The 19,437-nt window shown below is 36.1% G+C and overlaps 1 protein-coding gene across 1 annotated transcript; it reads left to right on the top strand.

Moving 5' to 3' along the window:
• The first annotated feature begins 8,486 nt into the window (after nt 1-8,486).
• Nucleotides 8,487-12,500, top strand: LOC107672194 (alpha-1,3-mannosyl-glycoprotein 4-beta-N-acetylglucosaminyltransferase C-like). The gene is made up of 4 exons (XM_016465286.1): nt 8,487-8,622; nt 9,871-10,018; nt 10,759-11,618; nt 12,131-12,500. Exons 1-4 carry the CDS (start codon nt 8,494-8,496, stop codon nt 12,425-12,427), a joined length of 1,434 nt encoding a protein of 477 aa, XP_016320772.1. The 5' UTR covers nt 8,487-8,493; the 3' UTR covers nt 12,428-12,500.
• The last annotated feature ends 6,937 nt before the right edge of the window (nt 12,501-19,437 follow it).

Raw genomic sequence — 19,437 nt, 5'->3', positions numbered from 1 at the left:
CCCAGCGCTGGGTTATATTTAACCCAGCATTTTTTAGAGTGCAGAATCAATCCACGAAACGCGATGCATCGATTTATTGTCCCAGCCCTAACATATTCACAAAATTGCAGTAAATTATTCATAATTTATTGATTCACCCTAATTCTTATTTTTTTCTGCTTAAATGTTTTATTTAAATTGGTTTTATTTCAAAAGGAGTTAATTGGTTTAATTACAAATTTTATTATTTAATTAATTAATTGCTTTTCATCAACTCACAAACCCCCTGCATTTCAATCACAAACCCATTCCGATAATGCATTCCGATAATCTCAGAATGGATCCAATGTCCCCTTTAATAAAAAAAAACATGTACTTTCTTTCCTGAAACTCAGTTTTTTTTGGTCATAAAATCTACAATGTTGCTCACAGTCACATGCCACTTCTCCTGTAAACTCAAACATATCATGGGAGTGTCTGATCACCACAGCTCTTTTCTGACTTGTCAAACTGACTTGTCAACTGACACCGTGTTACAACACTCCCCAGTCTACCCTAATTGATTACATGTAATCTGGATTACGTAATCAGATTCCAGAAATGATGTTCTTGTAATTAGATTATATTACATTTTAAAATGTTCATAATCAGATTACAGTTACTTTTCTATAGATTACATGATTACATATTCTAGGGCTGTGACAATAAATCGATGCATCGCAAACCGAGAAATCATTCTCTCTCGAATCGATTCTGAGCTTAGTTTTTAACAGCAGATGGCACTGCGTGCTTTAGAATAGCCGAATTGTGCTTTCTTCCAGTTCACACGCACCATTTGAACCTAAAATAATCATGCATAAAGTTCGAAAAGGTTGAAGTGAATTACAAGGATGTTCACAGTGGGCTTTTTTAAAATTAATCTTGCATCATAAAAGCATAAAAGCCGATGTGCAAGTACATTTAACCACTTGCATTACTCAGCCGAACGCACAAGCACTCTTCTTCGTGAGCATTTGAGTGTGTGGTTAAAAACTAGCCTAAAGCACCATCTGCTGTTAAAAACTAAGCTCAGAATCGATTCGAGAGATAATCACGATGCATTCCGATAATCTCACACTCTAAAACATGCTGGGTTAAATATAACCCAGCGCTGGGTTAAAAAGGGAACCCCCTGCATTTCAATCACAAACCCATTCCGATAATGCATTCCGATAATCTCAGAATCAATCCACGAAACGCAATGCATCGATTTATTGTCCCAGCCCTAACATATTCACAGAATTACAGTAAATTATTCATAATTTATTGATTCACTCTAATTCTTATTTTTTTCTCCTTAAATGTTTTATTTAAACTGGTTTTATTTCAAAAGGAGTTAATTAGTTTAGTTTAAAATTGTATTATTTAATTAATTAATTGCTTTTCATCAACTCACAAACCCCCTGCATTTCAATCACAAACCCTAGTTTGGGAAACCCTGGCATACTGTAATGTTTAATACATTTCATGATGTTCATAACAAAGAATGGAATAGATTTTCTTAGTTAGGTCAAAAGGAATCTAAAAGTAATCAAAACATAGTTAGAATACATTACCTAATATGTGTAATCCAGTAGATTGTTATAAACTACAATTTCCATCATGTAATTTGTAATCAGTAACGGACTACAAATTGTAAGTAATCTACCCAGCACTGCCGTCAGAATAAGAGTTCAGACAGCTGATAAAGTCATCACAATAATCCACAAGTAATCGACACGACTCCAGTCCATTAATACATGTCTTGTGAAGTGAGATACTATTTGTTTAATCCAAGAGTACATCCCCTGTTGTCCTCTCATATAAATATCCACTGACAAATTTGTTTAGAACTGTTTTCCCATGGTGTTCAATTAATAAAAATCATGCACTATATTAAATATAATGATATTTGTGCTTAATTTTTTATGTTTGTGTTGTTTTGGAGTTATTAATAGAACTTAAATATTTAGAAATTGATTGATTCATGATTGATTTATTGATTAATTCATACATTTCTTGAAGAAGTTATTTTTTATTCTTTGAGGACCAAAAGCTTGGAATACAATGGAAATCGAAAAACGAATCATCCTATTTGCTCAGTAATGCAATTCTATTCAGTTCTAGCATGTTTGGCTCCCTTATTGTTACAATTAAGGAAACTGGCATATGTAAACTATTATAGAATTTGCTTTGTTTTCAGCATCAGTCAAGCTTTTCACACAGCTTCCAACATGAAGCTAAGCCACCTGTACAGCTGGTGCCTGCTGCAGCCTGGACTGTGCCCAAAAGACTAAGAATGGGGATATAAACAAATGTATTCTTTTATCTCACAGAAAGGTTTGAAGTATGAAACTTCATGCAACACTGAGAGATGTCAGATGCTTTAGAGGAAAGTTTGAGACCTGGTTGTGAGGAAAGAGATCCTTCTTTGTATTGTCATCAGGTTCTAGACAACAAGTGTCCGCACTGTGTTTACATATTGTCACTTGTGCAGAAACAGAAATCCTACCTCAGCTTTCTCAGCCTGCTGTGAAGAACAAACAAGAATTATTTTGACTAAGCAGGGTTTAGTGAAAATTATGACTTGATATTTCCTGTCTTCTTGAAAGAAAAGGGGGAAATGTGCATGTGGGTGGCTCTGTGTGTGTGTTCTGTATCTGACAGTGTCAGCAATAGTTGAACAATGTTTTTCATGTGTTTTAGTGAAGATTCTGCGGTTACAAGCTGGCAAACTCTCCAGAGAACATCTTATGCCCTAAGAATGTGTTGATGAGCAAAACCGATGTCAGGAGGTGCCATTTCAGCAGGCACGTACAAATGCTGGTATATGCACAGACATTTACCAGCAGTCAGACTATTGAGAAAAACGAAGATGTGCTGTGTTAGTGCTACATGATAAAAGTGTGCTGACGTACTGCTAAAAAAGATGGGAGGCCATTTAGGTTTTGTTAATTAACAAACTGTTATTTTTAACAAATTAGTCTTTTCTTTAACAGATGTGTTTCATTTTAAAGCAAGCAGATTTTACAAGTTCACTAGGTTATATTCAGAGTTTGGTTTAAACTACTTAGGTAAACTTGGGAAAAATCAGTTTGCTTTGTAATGGAAAACATAATCAGATATTCAGTGTTTGGATTAAATTACTTAGTATCTATATTTATGAGCAGAACTGTAAAATATTACAGTCATTATTAGTCAGTGTAAAATAGTAAGTATACTTTTTGGGATTTTCTATAAAACTGTTTGCATTATTAAAAGTGTTTTTATTATTGTGGTAGTATATTTATATGCATAATATATATTTATACATATTTTAGATCAATCCTGTTCTAAACAGTACATTAGAAGAAAACAAACTAGATTAACCATATGTGAAATTAATTTGACCTGAAACTTGTGAAAATAGTATTTCATATTCTTAACCTTTAGGCTGCTCATTTTCAATGGTGTGAACAATGTCTATGGCCAGTCAATAATCTTGACACTGCAATAATTTACAGAAAAAAATCTTGGTCAGTTCACAAACTTTAATTTTCATTTATAAAATAGTATTTTGGGCTTCTACTTCTACACTATGCTCTGGATTCATTTGTATATGTAGCTATCATTATTCTAATTTAGTAGTTTGTGGTCATAAGGAGTTAATAATAAGCTGTTTAGAATCATACTTATAATTGCACTTCTTTCTGATTATTTACAACTGCTAATAATTAATGGCATTGTTTAGTCAGTACCCTGGGCAATTGCAAACGATTAATCAATGCTTTCATATGAGCATAGTTAATTACATTAGTCATAAATCATAACCTTTTATTTTCTACCATGATGAACCAGACTTTTTTTTTTCTCTCAAGGGTTTTGTTTGGACATTTTCCACAGAGATCTATGATCCTTCACATAATTGTATATTATTTATTTATTTATTTATTTTGTAAATAAGACTAATGGCAAATTTCAATAAACAAGGCAGCAATGCGCACAAATTGATTAACACAAAGAAATTATTTTAATTATCAAAAGTTCATTCACAGAACTGAGGCCCACAGTGTTCATCTAGAGGCGGTGTTTCTTATCATCTGAAGCCGGTACTCTTTTTCTGCTTTTCAGCTCTTTTGTTGAGGAGAAAAATCTATTTAAGTGGCTGAAGCTCTGACACAAAGCAAGAGCAGAAAGCTGTAGAATCTGCTGGCTTAATTGATTATTTGCGCAGAGCTGTATATCAGCGAGGTGCAGCATACCCTTGGGAAATAATGTAAAACAGATAACAAGATCAAATGTGGAAGAATTGCTTTCTACTGCCAGCTTTATTAATCTGTTACTCTCTTAGTCAAAATGGCTTTTTTTCCCCTCTACTCTATGCAGGTTTTCACATTAAGGCAAGGTGCGCCTCTGCGTCCCAAGTAGCATAAAAGCTACAGCTGAGGGAGGTTTTATGAAGCTGTTTTGATTTGAAAGAATATGGGTGGCTCATGATTTCAACATTAGCTGAGCATTTGAGCTGCAAGCGTCTGTGTGGCAGGAAAATTGAAAGGGTTTAGCTTCGTTTTGGCTTGCTTTTTAAGAATTAGAATTGGAATTATTCAGTGACAAGATGTTTTAGAGTCTTAATTTACTTTAAAACCGAGCTGTAAGGAAATTTGTACTTTAAAACCGAGCTGTAAGGAAAAATGTGCGGACTCACACATGTTTGTATTTTGGCCTTAAAGGATCAGGCTTGTAGAAAATACACAAGACTCCCTTTGCTTGCTGCAGTAATTCTTTGATTGCAGATTTACACCAGTGAAACAGCCGCAATACCCTCATGTACATGGCCTTGTAGGTTCATTCTTTATAGTTGAGATGCTGTGAGTGTTTGCATTAAATCCAAATCAAACCATGTGTTCTCTAATTCCACATTCTCTCATTGTGCATTTACATAATAAAAATTGCATAGCAGTCTCACAATCTACTAGACATCCTTCCTCAAACATCTCTCTAAGCCATTTCCAACTCTGTAAACTGATTTGTTTTTCTTATTCATGGGGTCTTGCGGCACATCAGACATGACTGTAATTGCCTTCCTCTCACCAGGGAGCTTCTTGTTTCTCATTCTAAAGTTTATTCTCTATCTCATGTCACCAAGGCAAAGAGAGAGACTCCACCCTGGGAGAAATGACACTCTCTCCGTCACCAAGAGGAGAGTGAAAAGATAAGAACGGTAGATAAATATCTGCAAATGTGCATATCTCGAAATTACGCTAGCACCGTGTTCTCATTTTAAAATGAATGGGTGTTTATAAGTACACTTCCTATGAGTTTGGTAAACTGTGGCAGTTCGCATTAGCGAACGCAGTGTAATGCACTAACAAGCCAATGTTAGTCAGAGGGACCATCTGGATTGCGTGTGTTTTTATGAAATCAACTCTTTGGATTACTCCTCTCATTCTCTAATTGAGCTGCTTCATTAAGCACGGCGGTACCGCTCTAAATGGCCAGTTTATATTGACTGATAAAAGGGCTGCTCGCCCCAGGAGGTGATGATCTACAGAGCGGTAGAAAATGGGACTGAACCATAGGTTATTTACGTCAGCACTCCCTCAAATGAGACCTCTGCAAAAGTGAGATCCTCAGCAGCTGTGGACGGCTCTGCTTCTGCCTGTAATTTCAGTTCTTCCAGAATCAGACCCTGTCAGGTGTAATTACGCAATAGATGAAGGTACCAGGCTGGTGGTTTTCCCTTTTACAAACTAAATCTGCAGCTTTATTCTGGGAAGAAATGCAGTCATTATTAAATTTTTGTTTTTCTATCATTTTTGAGGAGTTTTAGGTTTCAGAGCTCATAATGTTTTTTTTTTTTAATGTCAACAAGCGCCACTCTCTGCATCATGAAAGGAGGAGGGATAATGTCAGCTTATCTTAACAGGGTCATATGATGCGATTTCAATTTTTCTTTTCTCTTTGAAGTGTTACAAGCTCTTGGTGCATAAAGAAGATCTGTAAAGTTGCAAAGACTAAAGTCTCAAATCCGAAGAGATATTCTTTATAAAAGTTAAGAGTCAACCACGTCTACCTAAAACGGCTCATTCTAACACGCCCCCACATGTATACGTCACTATGTGGGAAGATTTGCATAACGCCGCCAAAATGTTCACGCAAAGAAAGAAGGCATAACATTTATTCTCGCTGTAGTATTGTTGTTTCCGCCATGTCCCACATATCTACGTCACGATGTGGGAAGATTTGCATAACGCCGCCAAAATGTTCACGCAAAGAAAGAAGGCATAACATTTATTCTCGCTGTAGTATTGTTGTTTCCGCCATGTCATGAAGACGCTGTGTGTTTCGTTGTGAAAGCGAAACTACTTTGTTTGGCCTTCCAAAAGAGGACGATATCAGAGCACACCTCGTTTTAAAAAAACTTTTATTAAAATCAGAAATTTCTCATATGATCATATCAAGTAGTTTGCAAGGTAAAGTATTAGAATTAGGTACCATGTGATGTTATGCAAAATCATCAGAGGTCTGTTAGGGGTCTGCTCTGGTTCTCCTCACTTCACCGCGAGTGCAGGATGAAGCAGGTTTTCAGGCTGAATCAATCCAGCATTGCTATGACGCTGCATTAACATTACATGAATCCACCTGCATGTATCAAAATGCTAAATGGTTTGAACTGGAAAATGTAAAAGCCAGCCACTTGTGTAATTAAATGCACAAGAAAATGAAATGTGCAGTACAACTATCGGTTTGGCAACATGCTTTTCTGCTGTCTACATTCTGTTGTGTTATAATGAGTTGGTTTAAAAAGTTAAAGTGTTCTATGAATGATAATAATTGCACATTATATATTTAGGTACTGACATTTTCTGCAGTGGACAGTAGTTATGGTATTTGTACAAATGTCATTATGTACGAATGCATAGCATTTTTTTTTTTTGTCTTGGTTAAATGTTTCTTTGACAAGAAAGACTTAGACTATTAAATATGTATTAAAAATGCATTAAAAAGGTATTATGTACACTACCATTAAAAAGTTTGAGGTCAGTCAGATTTTTAAGATGTTTTTGAAAGAAGTCTCTCAAGCTCACCAAAGCTGCATTATTTGATCAAAAATACAGCAAAATGTTATTACAATTTAAACTGTTTCTATTTGAATATATCTTAAAATGAAATGTATTCCTGTGATGCAAAGCTGAATTTTCAGCAGCCAATACTCCAGTCTTCAGTGTTATTTGATCCTTCAGAAATAATTATGATATGCTGATTTGCTACTCAAGAAACAATTATTATTATTATTATTAAAGTAGAAAACAGTTGAGCAGTTGAGTTTTTGTAACATTTACTATTTAATGTCACTTCTGATCAATTTAATGCATTCTTGCTGTATTAATGTATTCTTGTATTTTTAAGTATTAATTTCTTTAAAAAAAAAAGACCCCAAACCTTTGATTGGTAATGTATAAAACCCCACATGTGTAGTCTCAATGTGTTCACTACTTTTTAAGCACACGCAAGAGCTCATAGAATATTGGTTTGACAATCCCCAGTTGAAAAAGGTTGGCGGAGGGCAGAATCGATACGCATCTGGTCATGGGATCGGCTGTAAAGTTATTTTGTATTCCATTAGTGGTCTAAGGTGCTTAGCAGGAGCCATCAAAAAGGCTGATACATGAAAGCCTTCCAAAACACTTGCGTCCTGCTTTCTATTCTTGGATTACGCTGTGTAATTTGAGGTTAGAAATAAAAGAACGCCTGGGGCCTATTTTATGCACATATAGCTGAAATGTTTTTTCTTCTATTTCAAAGACTATTTCATCAGATGAAGATAGCTGAAATTGAAATGCAATTTTGCAGTATAGCTTTTAAGAACCATACTTTGTACTTGATGCACAGACCTCAAAAAGGGCAAAACAAAAGGACTTAAAGGCACAGAGTACGTACTTTGCTAATGCCTGGTGAGCAGGGTCGGGATATTAACCTCACAGCGTGTTCTTCAGCTGAAGTCTGTATTATACCTACATGGTTGTCGGGTTAATTACTGTGCTTAGAGGCACACAAGCCTGCCGCTTATTTTAGTGTGACCTTAGAGTGAATGCCCTGTCTTATATAGAAAAAGAAGTGCTTCTCTTATTGCTGCACAGCCAGAAATTGGTGTCAGTTTCTCCTGAATAATAAAGACATGATCATTTTAGGGAGCTGCACTTAATTTTTACATTAGAGTTTTCACATCTGAAATATTTTTGTTTAAAAGACCACATCAGAACTGTACTTCTATCAGGGTTATTCAAAATTCAGAATTGAAAAATTGTCTCCCATTCAGTTAAACAATGATTTTGAATTGGCCACACGCCACAGGAAGTTGAATTTGAATGACAGAAAGGGAAATATACTGAATTGCAATTCAAAGAAGATAAACACAGCCGTCTGAGAAATGCCTAGCGTATTTTTAGCGTTTGATACATCCTGATATAGTATTTTCTCTTTGTTTCTATCAGATCACATGGTAGTGTTTCCATCATGAGACTGGTGCTGAAGTACTTGGACAAGATGAGATGTTTCCGGAAACGTTCTACCATTCCTTTTCTGGTGGCTCTCATTACCTTCCTGCTCTTCATAAACCTCTACATCGAGGATGGCTACGTGCTGGTGAGTTTGTTTACCTGTTGAAATCCGGCGGGTAAATTATAGAGGTCAATTTATTTACAACATCAGTGGAGCAGATAGCAAGACAATAGTGGGCTTCACAACAACTTGACTACTGTTGTTGCATGTGATTTAGCATTAATTATCTCTGTGCTGAAACGTTATTTTGTTTATATGGTTTAATTACCAAATGTTGCGTGTAAGGCTGCCGGTGCTGTGCTGTGCATGTATAATTATCAGAGCTCACGCTGCAGCCTATTTAAAATTTCATGATGTAGAGGCAGTCCAAATGCAAGAGACAAATGTATTATTCATGAGGCAACTTTATGATCAAAACTTTGTGATCATAACATGTCGCGTGTTTGTCTGTTGAATTATTCAAAATTTGTACCCATTTTGACTAAGTCACTGTTCCAAATAACACCCATTTAATTGAAATACAAACACCATCAAAGCCAGCAAAAATTTTGTAAAGTGTGAACAGTTCATGTGTGGTAAAAATATGCTATAATTTAATACAAGATAAGTTATTTAAAAAGTTGAGTAAGTAATATTGTGTGTACAATTAATTATTCAAAGGCCATCATTTACATTTAATGAGATTATACAAGAGTGTGCAAGAATATTGCCAAATCTAAAAAATAATGACCTGCAGCCAGAGCCGATCCTCCCTATACGCAAAATACGCAAGCTGCGTAGGGTCCCCGAAACACCAGGGGGCCCCCTTGCTCTCAAAGATGATTTAATTTTAGTTTTGTTTTTGAATTTGGCCAGCGGTTATGAAAACATGAATGATAATTTCTTTTAATGCGGTGCACTGTCGCCCTTTCTACGTAAAAATCAGTCAAATCATGTAATGTGAATGTGGTACAGTCTTGCTCGAGACTAAAAAAACAAGTTGAAAGCGTACCGAGCTGCGGAAGAGACACTGTTTCTCAAGCGCTTTCCGCGAGCGTGATTCGAGACGGAGTGAAACACGGACAAATGCGTTTCATTCATTCGTTCATAACCACTCATACCCCCGAGACACAGTTTTGTGTAGGGCCCCCAGAAGTCTAGGAACGGCACTGCCTGCAGCGCTTAAACTTAAAGATGTAAAAGGAATCTTAGCATTTCATATACAGTACATATAATCCTGTCTTAGACAATTTTTCTTGCTTTAAATCTCAATTGAAATGTTGTGACAAACTTTGACTTACTTTAGACTTTTGACAATATTTAGACTTGGATCTTGGATGTCATGTGTTTCAGGAGGAAGACAAACGTCAGTTACGAGAAACCTCAATGCATCCACTGAACTCAGAGCGATATGTTCATACCTTTAAAGATATCACCAATTTTTCTGGAACAATCAACGTGACTTATCGGTACCTTGCTGGAACACCTTTACCTCGAAAGAGTAAGACTGCTTTCCTTTGTATACTTTATTAACAGTACACACAGGTTAAAAAAATTCTAAACAAATAAGTAAAAAAAAATGTGCAATATGCAAAACTGCACGACTGTATTATTTATGATCTAGAATTTCGAGTTGTTCATTTATTTATGTATGTATTTATTTATTTAATATTTATATAATATTTATTTATACTTCTGTATATGTATGTATAGGCACAAACACACACACACACCCTATACATACATATACACGAGAAGGCAATAAAAAGGCACAACTCCAAATGCTAGACCATATGTCTAGATCAAGTCTCTTTAAACTTTGTTTAATTGTAAAAATAAATAAATAAATAAAACTTTAAAAACATCCTTAAAATCAGATATATTTTCTTGCTAAACAAAATTAATACTTTTATGAAATTATCAAATAGCTTGTTCTTGCTTTAAGATTAAATTTAATAAAGTCTAGTGAGATTTATGTCTAAACAAAAAAGAAAATAAATGTGAATGGGCTAATAACTTAATTTGAGATATTTTATCCAGAAACAACTTTTTATATTTTACATAATTTTGCTTTTTAAGTAAATGTATTTTGTTTTAGTCATATTTGTATATTTCTCACTGGGCAACATAACAAAAATATTGATTAAGACATTTTCTATATTTTTTCTATCCTAGACAAGGTATCAGATCTGTTCAAGGCATACATTCTCTTACTCCATGATTTTTCATGTTCTTTTACAGAGTATCTCACCATTGGATTGTCGTCTGTGAAAAGAAAACGGGGAAACTATCTGCTGGAGACCATCAAGTCTATTTTTGACCAATCAAGCTACGAGGAGCTCAAAGAGATTGTTGTGGTTGTCCACTTGGCAGATTTTGATCTGGCCTGGTGCGAGAGCCTAGTTCAGGAAATCTCAAGGAAGTTCGGCCACCATATCATTGCAGGACGGCTGCTAGTTATCCATGCACCTGAGGAATACTACCCATCCCTGGATGGGTTGAAGAGAAATTACAATGATCCGGAGGATAGGGTACGCTTCCGTTCCAAACAGAATGTAGATTACGCGTTTCTACTCAACTTCTGCACCAACCTGTCAGACTTCTACATGATGTTGGAGGATGATGTGCGCTGTTCTCGAAACTTTCTCACCGCCCTGAAGAAAGTGGTAGCATCTAGGGAGGGATCGTATTGGGTGATGCTGGAATTCTCCAAACTGGGCTACATAGGGAAGCTGTACCACTCACGAGACCTTCCCAGACTTGCCCATTTCCTGCTCATGTTCTATCAGGAGATGCCTTGCGATTGGCTTCTTATCCATTTCCGAGGCCTACTGGCCCAGAAGGATGCGATTCGCTTCAAGCCTTCCCTTTTCCAACACATGGGCTACTATTCCTCTTATAAGGGGGCAGAAAACAAACTTAAGGATGATGACTTTGAGGAAGACTACCTTGATATCCCAGACAACCCACCTGCCAGTTTGTACACTAACATAAATGTATTTGAGAGCTATGATGCTGCCAAAGCTTACAGTAGTGTGGATGAGTACTTTTGGGGCAAGGCTCTGTCCACTGGGGACTTTTATGTAATAGTGTTCAACAAGGTAACAAAGATCAGCAAAATCAAGATCATCACGGGAACGGATGATCGGCAGAATGATATTTTGCATCACGGAGCTCTGGAAGTGGGGGAGAGATTAGTAGGAACCAAAAAGGGAAGGCAGTGCTCCTCTTATATAACTTTAGGGGAGTTTAAAAATGGAAACATTTTTTTTTTAACTAAATTATTTTTCACAGTGAAGTTGTTTTCCATATTTTAACAGACATATCCTATTATAGTCGCTGAAAAAGTAGCTTGAAGCTGAACTGTAAGCACTTCATTTCGGTTAAGTTATTTTTTGGTTTGTTTACTCTTTTCTTCTATACCTCTAAAATATTAGCTTATCCTGCTCTCCTTTCCACCAACACAGGGTCAATGTTGTCTTGAATATACAATGTATTGTGGCATCAGTCTACTCAGCAACATTTCATACTATCTCCCCACTGAATGATAACAGAAATGTTATTCAATCAATCCTGGGCCAAAAGGGTCTTTTTAGTGTAGTTTTTCAACAAGGTAACAAAGATCAGCAAAATCAAGATCATCACGGGAACGGATGATCGGCAGAATGATATTTTGCATCACGGAGCTCTGGAAGTGGGGGAGAGATTAGTAGGAACCAAAAAGGGAAGGCAGTGCTCCTCTTATATAACTTTAGGGGAGTTTAAAAATGGAAACATTGAGGTTCATGATGTGGACCACAAGATAGCATTTGATATTGAGTGTGTTCGCATTGTGGTAACTGCAAGTCAGAAAGAATGGCTTATCATTAGAAGCATAAGCCTCTGGACTACACAAGGTGCCAGTCAATGAGAACTTTTTTGAACCGTAGCTAAAGGCACGAATATCTGTTTATTTATCTTTTTTTTTATTTATGCAATTTATAAATTATTTATTCACCTGAGAAATCATTATTTATTCAAATTTATTAATTTATTCAGACTATTTTAAAGGCAGTACAATATTTCACACATCTGAGGCATTTCAGCTAATTCTGACATGAACTATTCAGACAATAAAGATATTCAGAGGCATGGACTGGAACAGTGTGGCTATTCGCCCATCTTCTGAAGTGTTGTGATTGGACAGTACAGTGACAAATGAGGTAAACCTCCTTCCCCTTTTCAGTATTTTCCTCCTATATTTTGCTCAGCGCAATTTTACCAGGGTAAATTGAGTTTTGTTTGGCTCATTCCCCCATAAAATTACATCAGCAACAACCACCCTAGTGCAGACCATTCTCATAGCAAACCCCTGGCTGGAATTGTTGGACGCTCCATCTAAATGCAGTTTTGTGTCATTGTGTGAGTGTATGCTCTATAAACCATATCTGTCACTATGAGTATTTGTTTACTCTTTGTTTACCCGAATGACATTTTCACAAGATGTTTTGAGAGACATTAAAACTTGGTTTCGCAACCATCTAATTACTCCGTCAGAGTGAGCATGTCACATAAAAAATGCAATAATAAGACAACTGTTTACATGACTCTGTGATGTTGCAGAATGTGTTTATCTCCTGTTTTTCTTTATTTATTTTAAGGCCAGGCATTTTTTCCCATGAAAACAACTCATTTTCTTTGGTCTTTGATCATGCTGCAGTTCATACATGTGTAGTAGTTCATAGGATCATAAAAATAACCTGTACTTTGCATGATTTTTGCAGTTGTCTTTGCCAACACCCAAGATACAAAATTGGCGTTACATTAAGAAGTGCTTTGCACAAACTTATGTCAAAAGTTAACTTTGCCGTAGTTATCAAGAAGCCATTACTACCACTATTTCTCAGGCTAGAAATGCGTTACATTACATTGTGTATACATTCATTTTCAACCCAGGTCAGAACTGCATTGTTTCTTTGTCAGTGTTTTATTCAGTTTACTGGAAGTGAATACCTCTTGCCCAATTGTATTTGTGAATGGTCTTTTGGATGCATTTTAGACTTCTATGGCTATTTAATGTCACAGTATGTTTTCAATAGTTTTGTAATGCTTTCTTGTGAGCAAAGCACAGGTCCTTTTTTTAAACAGCCAGCTAAATTTTAGGGCTGGGTGTGTAATAAAATGTTACAAATGAAAATATTGGAAGGTTTTGTCTTCCTAATAAAACAACTGACTAAATCATTGTTCATGCATGAGCTAAGAAAGAATGCCGCAGTGTTAGTACGCCTGTCGGTTTTAGGCTTTATGACTTGTTTTCAAGCGTCTTCTCTGAACTTGACTGGCATTGTACTGTACTTGATTTGTAATTTAACTGTACTAATACTACATTACAACAAGGGACATCTTATGTATTGTGCTGCATAGGTGAAGAGAATGTGTTATGATGTAGAGTTATGTTGTATTTCTCCCACACTGTTTGTCACATGGTACTGTAACTATATTGTAAAATGACATATATTTTTTTACATTTATCATTAGAACTGTTTGCCTTGTATATTGTACCTAAATATACATTGACTCAAGTGCTGAGTTGCCAAAAATGAATGCCAGTTCATCATTGAAAATCCAGAGATTGTAAAGTAAAACACTTTTGGGGAAACAAAATTATTTTTTGTAGAGGTCTAAATAAATTTGCATGCAGATGAACACATCTTTCCTGCAGTAATCAGGCTGGACGCACAGTATAAGCCAGCATGGATACACTTGAATATTCTCTGCCTTATAAGTTCATAGGCCTGCTTTTGTGTCTATGCAGGTGAATACAAGTTCAAACAAGCCACACTATTCAGAAATGCCTCACTGCTTATGGAAATAATATTAGCTTGTGTGATAAAGTGTAATTTTAGAAACTTCAAATGATCACAGATGTCAGTGGATTCTATCAAACCTCATGCATTATTTATTTGTTTATTCATATGCTTTGTGTCATGTTAATACATTCATAATGAAGTTACAGTGCTTAGGCTATTTGGCTGGATTTTCTGTTTCTGCTCCACAGTATATTACTTCAGCTTACAGTATTTTGTAGAAACACACAATATATGATTTTCTCTTAAATGATTCTGGTTGTTGCACAATGTAAGAAAAAGTGATGAGGACGTTGAAGATCTTGATGAAGATGTTTATTTCAGCATAGCAGTGACAAAGTACATGTAGTACCTTGGGTTCAACGGAGTCGGAATGAACCCAGAATATCCTAAACTCAAACCTTTTATACAGTTACAGTTTGTTACCCTTAATGTAAATGAAGTTGCTCCTGTTGTAACAGCTGTAGTCTGTATGTTAATTAAGTTCTGACACCCCTTTGTCTTAGGTGGTTCTCGGTGTCCCACACCCTCTCCCATTCTACAGTTGGTCACCATTTGCTCAGGATGTGATCATCCCAAATGGTCCAGAAACAACATAACTGTTGACTTTCTTCTTCTCTATAATAATTAAGCCATTTTGGGAAATGAGCATGATCAAACATATATTGTGGAGTGGAATCTGGGTCGGGGCAGACTATAGATTCTTACAACAAGTTAAACAAGAAGGGTAAAAAAAGCAAATATAAATTATACACACATTACCACAGTATAACAAATATTTCCTTGAGGCTGTGCAATTGCTGTGTTTTCCCTCCAAGCAAGTCTTGAAGTGCTGCTCTTATGATTAGTGTCAAGGATTTTGCAACACAATTGCTGATAAATTTCAGATTGCGGATGGCTGCGACTGTGAAGTCCTTAACTGGTGGATTGCAGAAATTGGGCTGCGGGTCTGTTTGGAGGACAGTGAAAAAACTATGATAACTTCAAATAATATAATGCAACTAACAATATAATTGTGCATGGATAAACTATCCTTTAAAAAGGGGGAAACATTTTCACTGTTTTTGAAATCAAAAGTTAAACAAATTCATCAGATGCCAACACGTACGGTTTGCTTGACATTTTCAAGAACCATAAACAAAACTATACAAGGTAAATCAGAAAAGGAAATACGCCACTGTTTGTGATATTAAAACTAGGCCTATTTCTTGTGTTCAAAACTCACTTTAAAACAACTTCTTTTCCTGATCTTACATGGAGTCATTAGAGTCATTATCCTTATAGAAATATACATTATTTTAGTAATAAATAAATAAATATCCGAGATTGCTTGAAGAACACAGACAAATCAGATATTGTTGTAATACTTTTTATCTATTTATTGGTTTAAATCCTTTCTGTTTCACCAGTCAGAACGTCTCTGGCTTGTCCATGTGAATAAAAACAAAGGCACTTTAATGTTATCTCTGAATAAAAACATCCCGCTACTCCCATATTGCATTCTGAGGACCAATGTCCAAATATGTCATATGACATTGTTTTTTCGTGGTCATGACAGCTCAAGAGCGGCCTCTGGCTTTGCGGATGAATGGACCACACCATTTGAGAGTGATTGCTCAGATCGGAAAAACACTTAGTGGAAAATGGAAATATATTATGAATATCATTATAGAAATGTTAAGTACTTGTAAGGATAATCCATCAACACTTTAAAGTACACACTTTTGGACTAAAAGCCCTAATGGAGCAGGACAAATTCACCTTAATATATTACTGTCAGTGGGAAATTGTGCAAAAAGCACATTTAAGTACATTTCTTACTTTGACTATAATGAGATATACAGTATATATATATATATATTATACAAAGTTGTGAATAATTCAGCCTTTGCTAATAATGTTGGGTATTATTAGGCCTGTGCAGTTCATGGTAATATTGATATATTTCAGTATATGTTTCCTAGTTGTCCCCTCTTCAGCCTTTACTGTTGCATTTATTGTTGTTCAGCCTGTCCAGTTCATGGTTATATTGATAAATTTCATTGTGTGTGTGTGTGTGTGTGTTTTTAAATTGATTGATTGTGAAAATGATTGCATGACAGACTATTCAAATTTTGTATTGGGTCTTGATGTCCAAGGTCAAATCTGGCTCTTGAAACCAGTTCAAGTGCACTTTTTTTTTCGTTTCCCCCCTCCACAAAACATTTTAAATAAATTTAAGTATCGCTGAAAAAGCAGAGCAATCACTCTAATAAAAGCTACTGTGAATCACCCTACCAGCGAAGCAGGCTCTCCAGGCCCGGATTGGCTAATCGGGAGCACCGGGAGGATTCCCAATATACTGTTACACATCCATTTTCTTTCTCAATTGATTCCCTTCACCTAAGCCATAAGCAACTGTGTTTACAAGGATACTTGGAGAGCACAGTATTTCAGGCACAAATAGACGCAGAAGTGAACAGAATTCAGTGTTCACGTGCATCTGCGTGGCTCTCGCTGTGTCTACACCGGATGCGAGCGGCGCTGCGCGACGCGACAAAATACAATGAACCTATTATAATCAGTGATGCTGTCTACACAGGCCCGGATTGGCTAATCGGGAGGATTCCCGGTGGGCCGGTCTGTTTTTTTGGCCGCGAGGGCCGCAGTGTTGTCATGCCACTGGGGTTGAAATATGGATGCTGTCCACTGATCTATAATAGATATTATATATAGATCAGTGATGCTGTCCCTAAACTGCCTCCACTCTTTTAATTTATACTTTTCTCGCAGCCCATATTATTATTTTAACCAGGCCATATCAATAACAAATTCTCAATTGATAATTAATCATTCTTTTTGTGCAAATCATTGTTTTATTTGTGAAGTAGCCTTTTGACAAAGGCTTTAAGACCAAGCGGAATCCTCTGCCGGCTCCCGCTTCACAGCGAGCGGGTCTCGCGCTGACAGCAGTTCCCTTCACCGTCCGCGTTTTGATTCAGTTTGGGCGAATGCAAACAACTTAATGATCATGAGCCCAACATTCAATCTACCTGAGGGAAGACGTCTTTCATTGTAATGTAGTTAAATAGAGAGAGAAAAATACATGAAAAAAAAAGTAACTTCTAGTGTGTTCTTGGACCTCATTATTGAAGTACACTCTAAAAAATGCTGGGTTAAATATAACCCAGCGCTGGGTTAAAAAGGGACAAACCCAGCTATTGGGCCAAATGTGTACTGATAACATTTTTCATATCCAAATATATTGTATATATTGCCAATTCTTTTTCAATTTGTGCCCAGCGCTTCTGTATTTCAGAAAATGCATTGGAAGCAAATTCTATGGGGCAGTTGTTTCGAAGTGTAAGAAAAAGTGATGAGGACATTGAAAATCTCGCCGAAGATGTTTATTACAGCATAGCAGTGACAAAGTACATGTAGTACCTTGGGTTCAACGGAGTCGGAATGAACCCAGAATATCCTAAACTCAAACCTTTTATACAGTTACAGTTTGTTACCCTTAATGTAAATGAAGTTGCTCCTGTTGTAACAGCTGTAGTCTGTATGTTAATTAAGTTCTGACACCCCTTTGTCTGAGATGGTTCTCAGTGTCCCACACCCGCTCCCATTCTACAATTGGTGACCATTTGCTCAGGATGGGATTATCTGAAATGGTCTAGAAACAACATAACTGTTGACTTTCTTCTTCTCTATAATAATTAAGCCATTTTGGGAAATGAGCATGATCAAACATATATTGTGGAGTGGAATCTGGGTCGGGGCAGACTATAGATTCTTACAACAAGTTAAACAAGAAGGGTAAAAAAAGCAAATATAAATTATACACACATTACCACAGTATAACAAATATTTCCTTGAGGCTGTGCAATTGCTGTGTTTTCCCTCCAAGCAAGTCTTGAAGTGCTGCTCTTATGATTAGTGTCAAGGATTTTGCAACACAATTGCTGATAAATTTCAGATTGCGGATGGCTGCGACTGTGAAGTCCTTAACTGGTGGATTGCAGAAATTGGGCTGCGGGTCTGTTTGGAGGACAGTGAAAAAACTATGATAACTTCAAATAATATAATGCAACTAACAATATAATTGTGCATGGATAAACTATCCTTTAAAAAGGGGGAAACATTTTCACTGTTTTTGAAATCAAAAGTTAAACAAATTCATCAGATGCCAACACGTACGGTTTGCTTGACATTTTCAAGAACCATAAACAAAACTATACAAGGTAAATCAGAAAAGGAAATACGCCACTGTTTGTGATATTAAAACTAGGCCTATTTCTTGTGTTCAAAACTCACTTTAAAACAACTTCTTTTCCTGATCTTACATGGAGTCATTAGAGTCATTATCCTTATAGAAATATACATTATTTTAGTAATAAATAAATAAATATCCGAGATTGCTTGAAGAACACAGACAAATCAGATATTGTTGTAATACTTTTTATCTATTTATTGGTTTAAATCCTTTCTGTTTCACCAGTCAGAACGTCTCTGGCTTGTCCATGTGAATAAAAACAAAGGCACTTTAATGTTATCTCTGAATAAAAACATCCCGCTACTCCCATATTGCATTCTGAGGACCAATGTCCAAATATGTCATATGACATTGTTTTTTCGTGGTCATGACAGCTCAAGAGCGGCCTCTGGCTTTGCGGATGAATGGACCACACCATTTGAGAGTGATTGCTCAGATCGGAAAAACACTTAGTGGAAAATGGAAATATATTATGAATATCATTATAGAAATGTTAAGTACTTGTAAGGATAATCCATCAACACTTTAAAGTACACACTTTTGGACTAAAAGCCCTAATGGAGCAGGACAAATTCACCTTAATATATTACTGTCAGTGGGAAATTGTGCAAAAAGCACATTTAAGTACATTTCTTACTTTGACTATAATGAGATATACAGTATATATATATATATATTATACAAAGTTGTGAATAATTCAGCCTTTGCTAATAATGTTGGGTATTATTAGGCCTGTGCAGTTCATGGTAATATTGATATATTTCAGTATATGTTTCCTAGTTGTCCCCTCTTCAGCCTTTACTGTTGCATTTATTGTTG

The sequence above is a fragment of the Sinocyclocheilus anshuiensis genome, unplaced genomic scaffold (genome assembly GCF_001515605.1).
Source record: "Sinocyclocheilus anshuiensis isolate Anshui unplaced genomic scaffold, SAMN03320099.WGS_v1.1 scaffold997, whole genome shotgun sequence".
Taxonomy (NCBI): Eukaryota; Metazoa; Chordata; class Actinopteri; order Cypriniformes; family Cyprinidae; genus Sinocyclocheilus; species Sinocyclocheilus anshuiensis.
This window is presented reverse-complemented; position numbering and strand designations above follow the sequence as displayed.

Coding starts and splice junctions, on each gene's coding strand:
- LOC107672194 (XM_016465286.1), top strand. CDS start 8,494: ATGAGACTGGTGCTGAAGTACTTGGACAAGATGAGATGTTTCCGGAAA. Junction 10,019..10,758: donor AACACCTTTACCTCGAAAGA/GTAAGACTGCTT, acceptor GTTCTTTTACAG/AGTATCTCACCATTGGATTG. Junction 11,619..12,130: donor ATGTAATAGTGTTCAACAAG/GTAACAAAGATC, acceptor TTTTTCAACAAG/GTAACAAAGATCAGCAAAAT.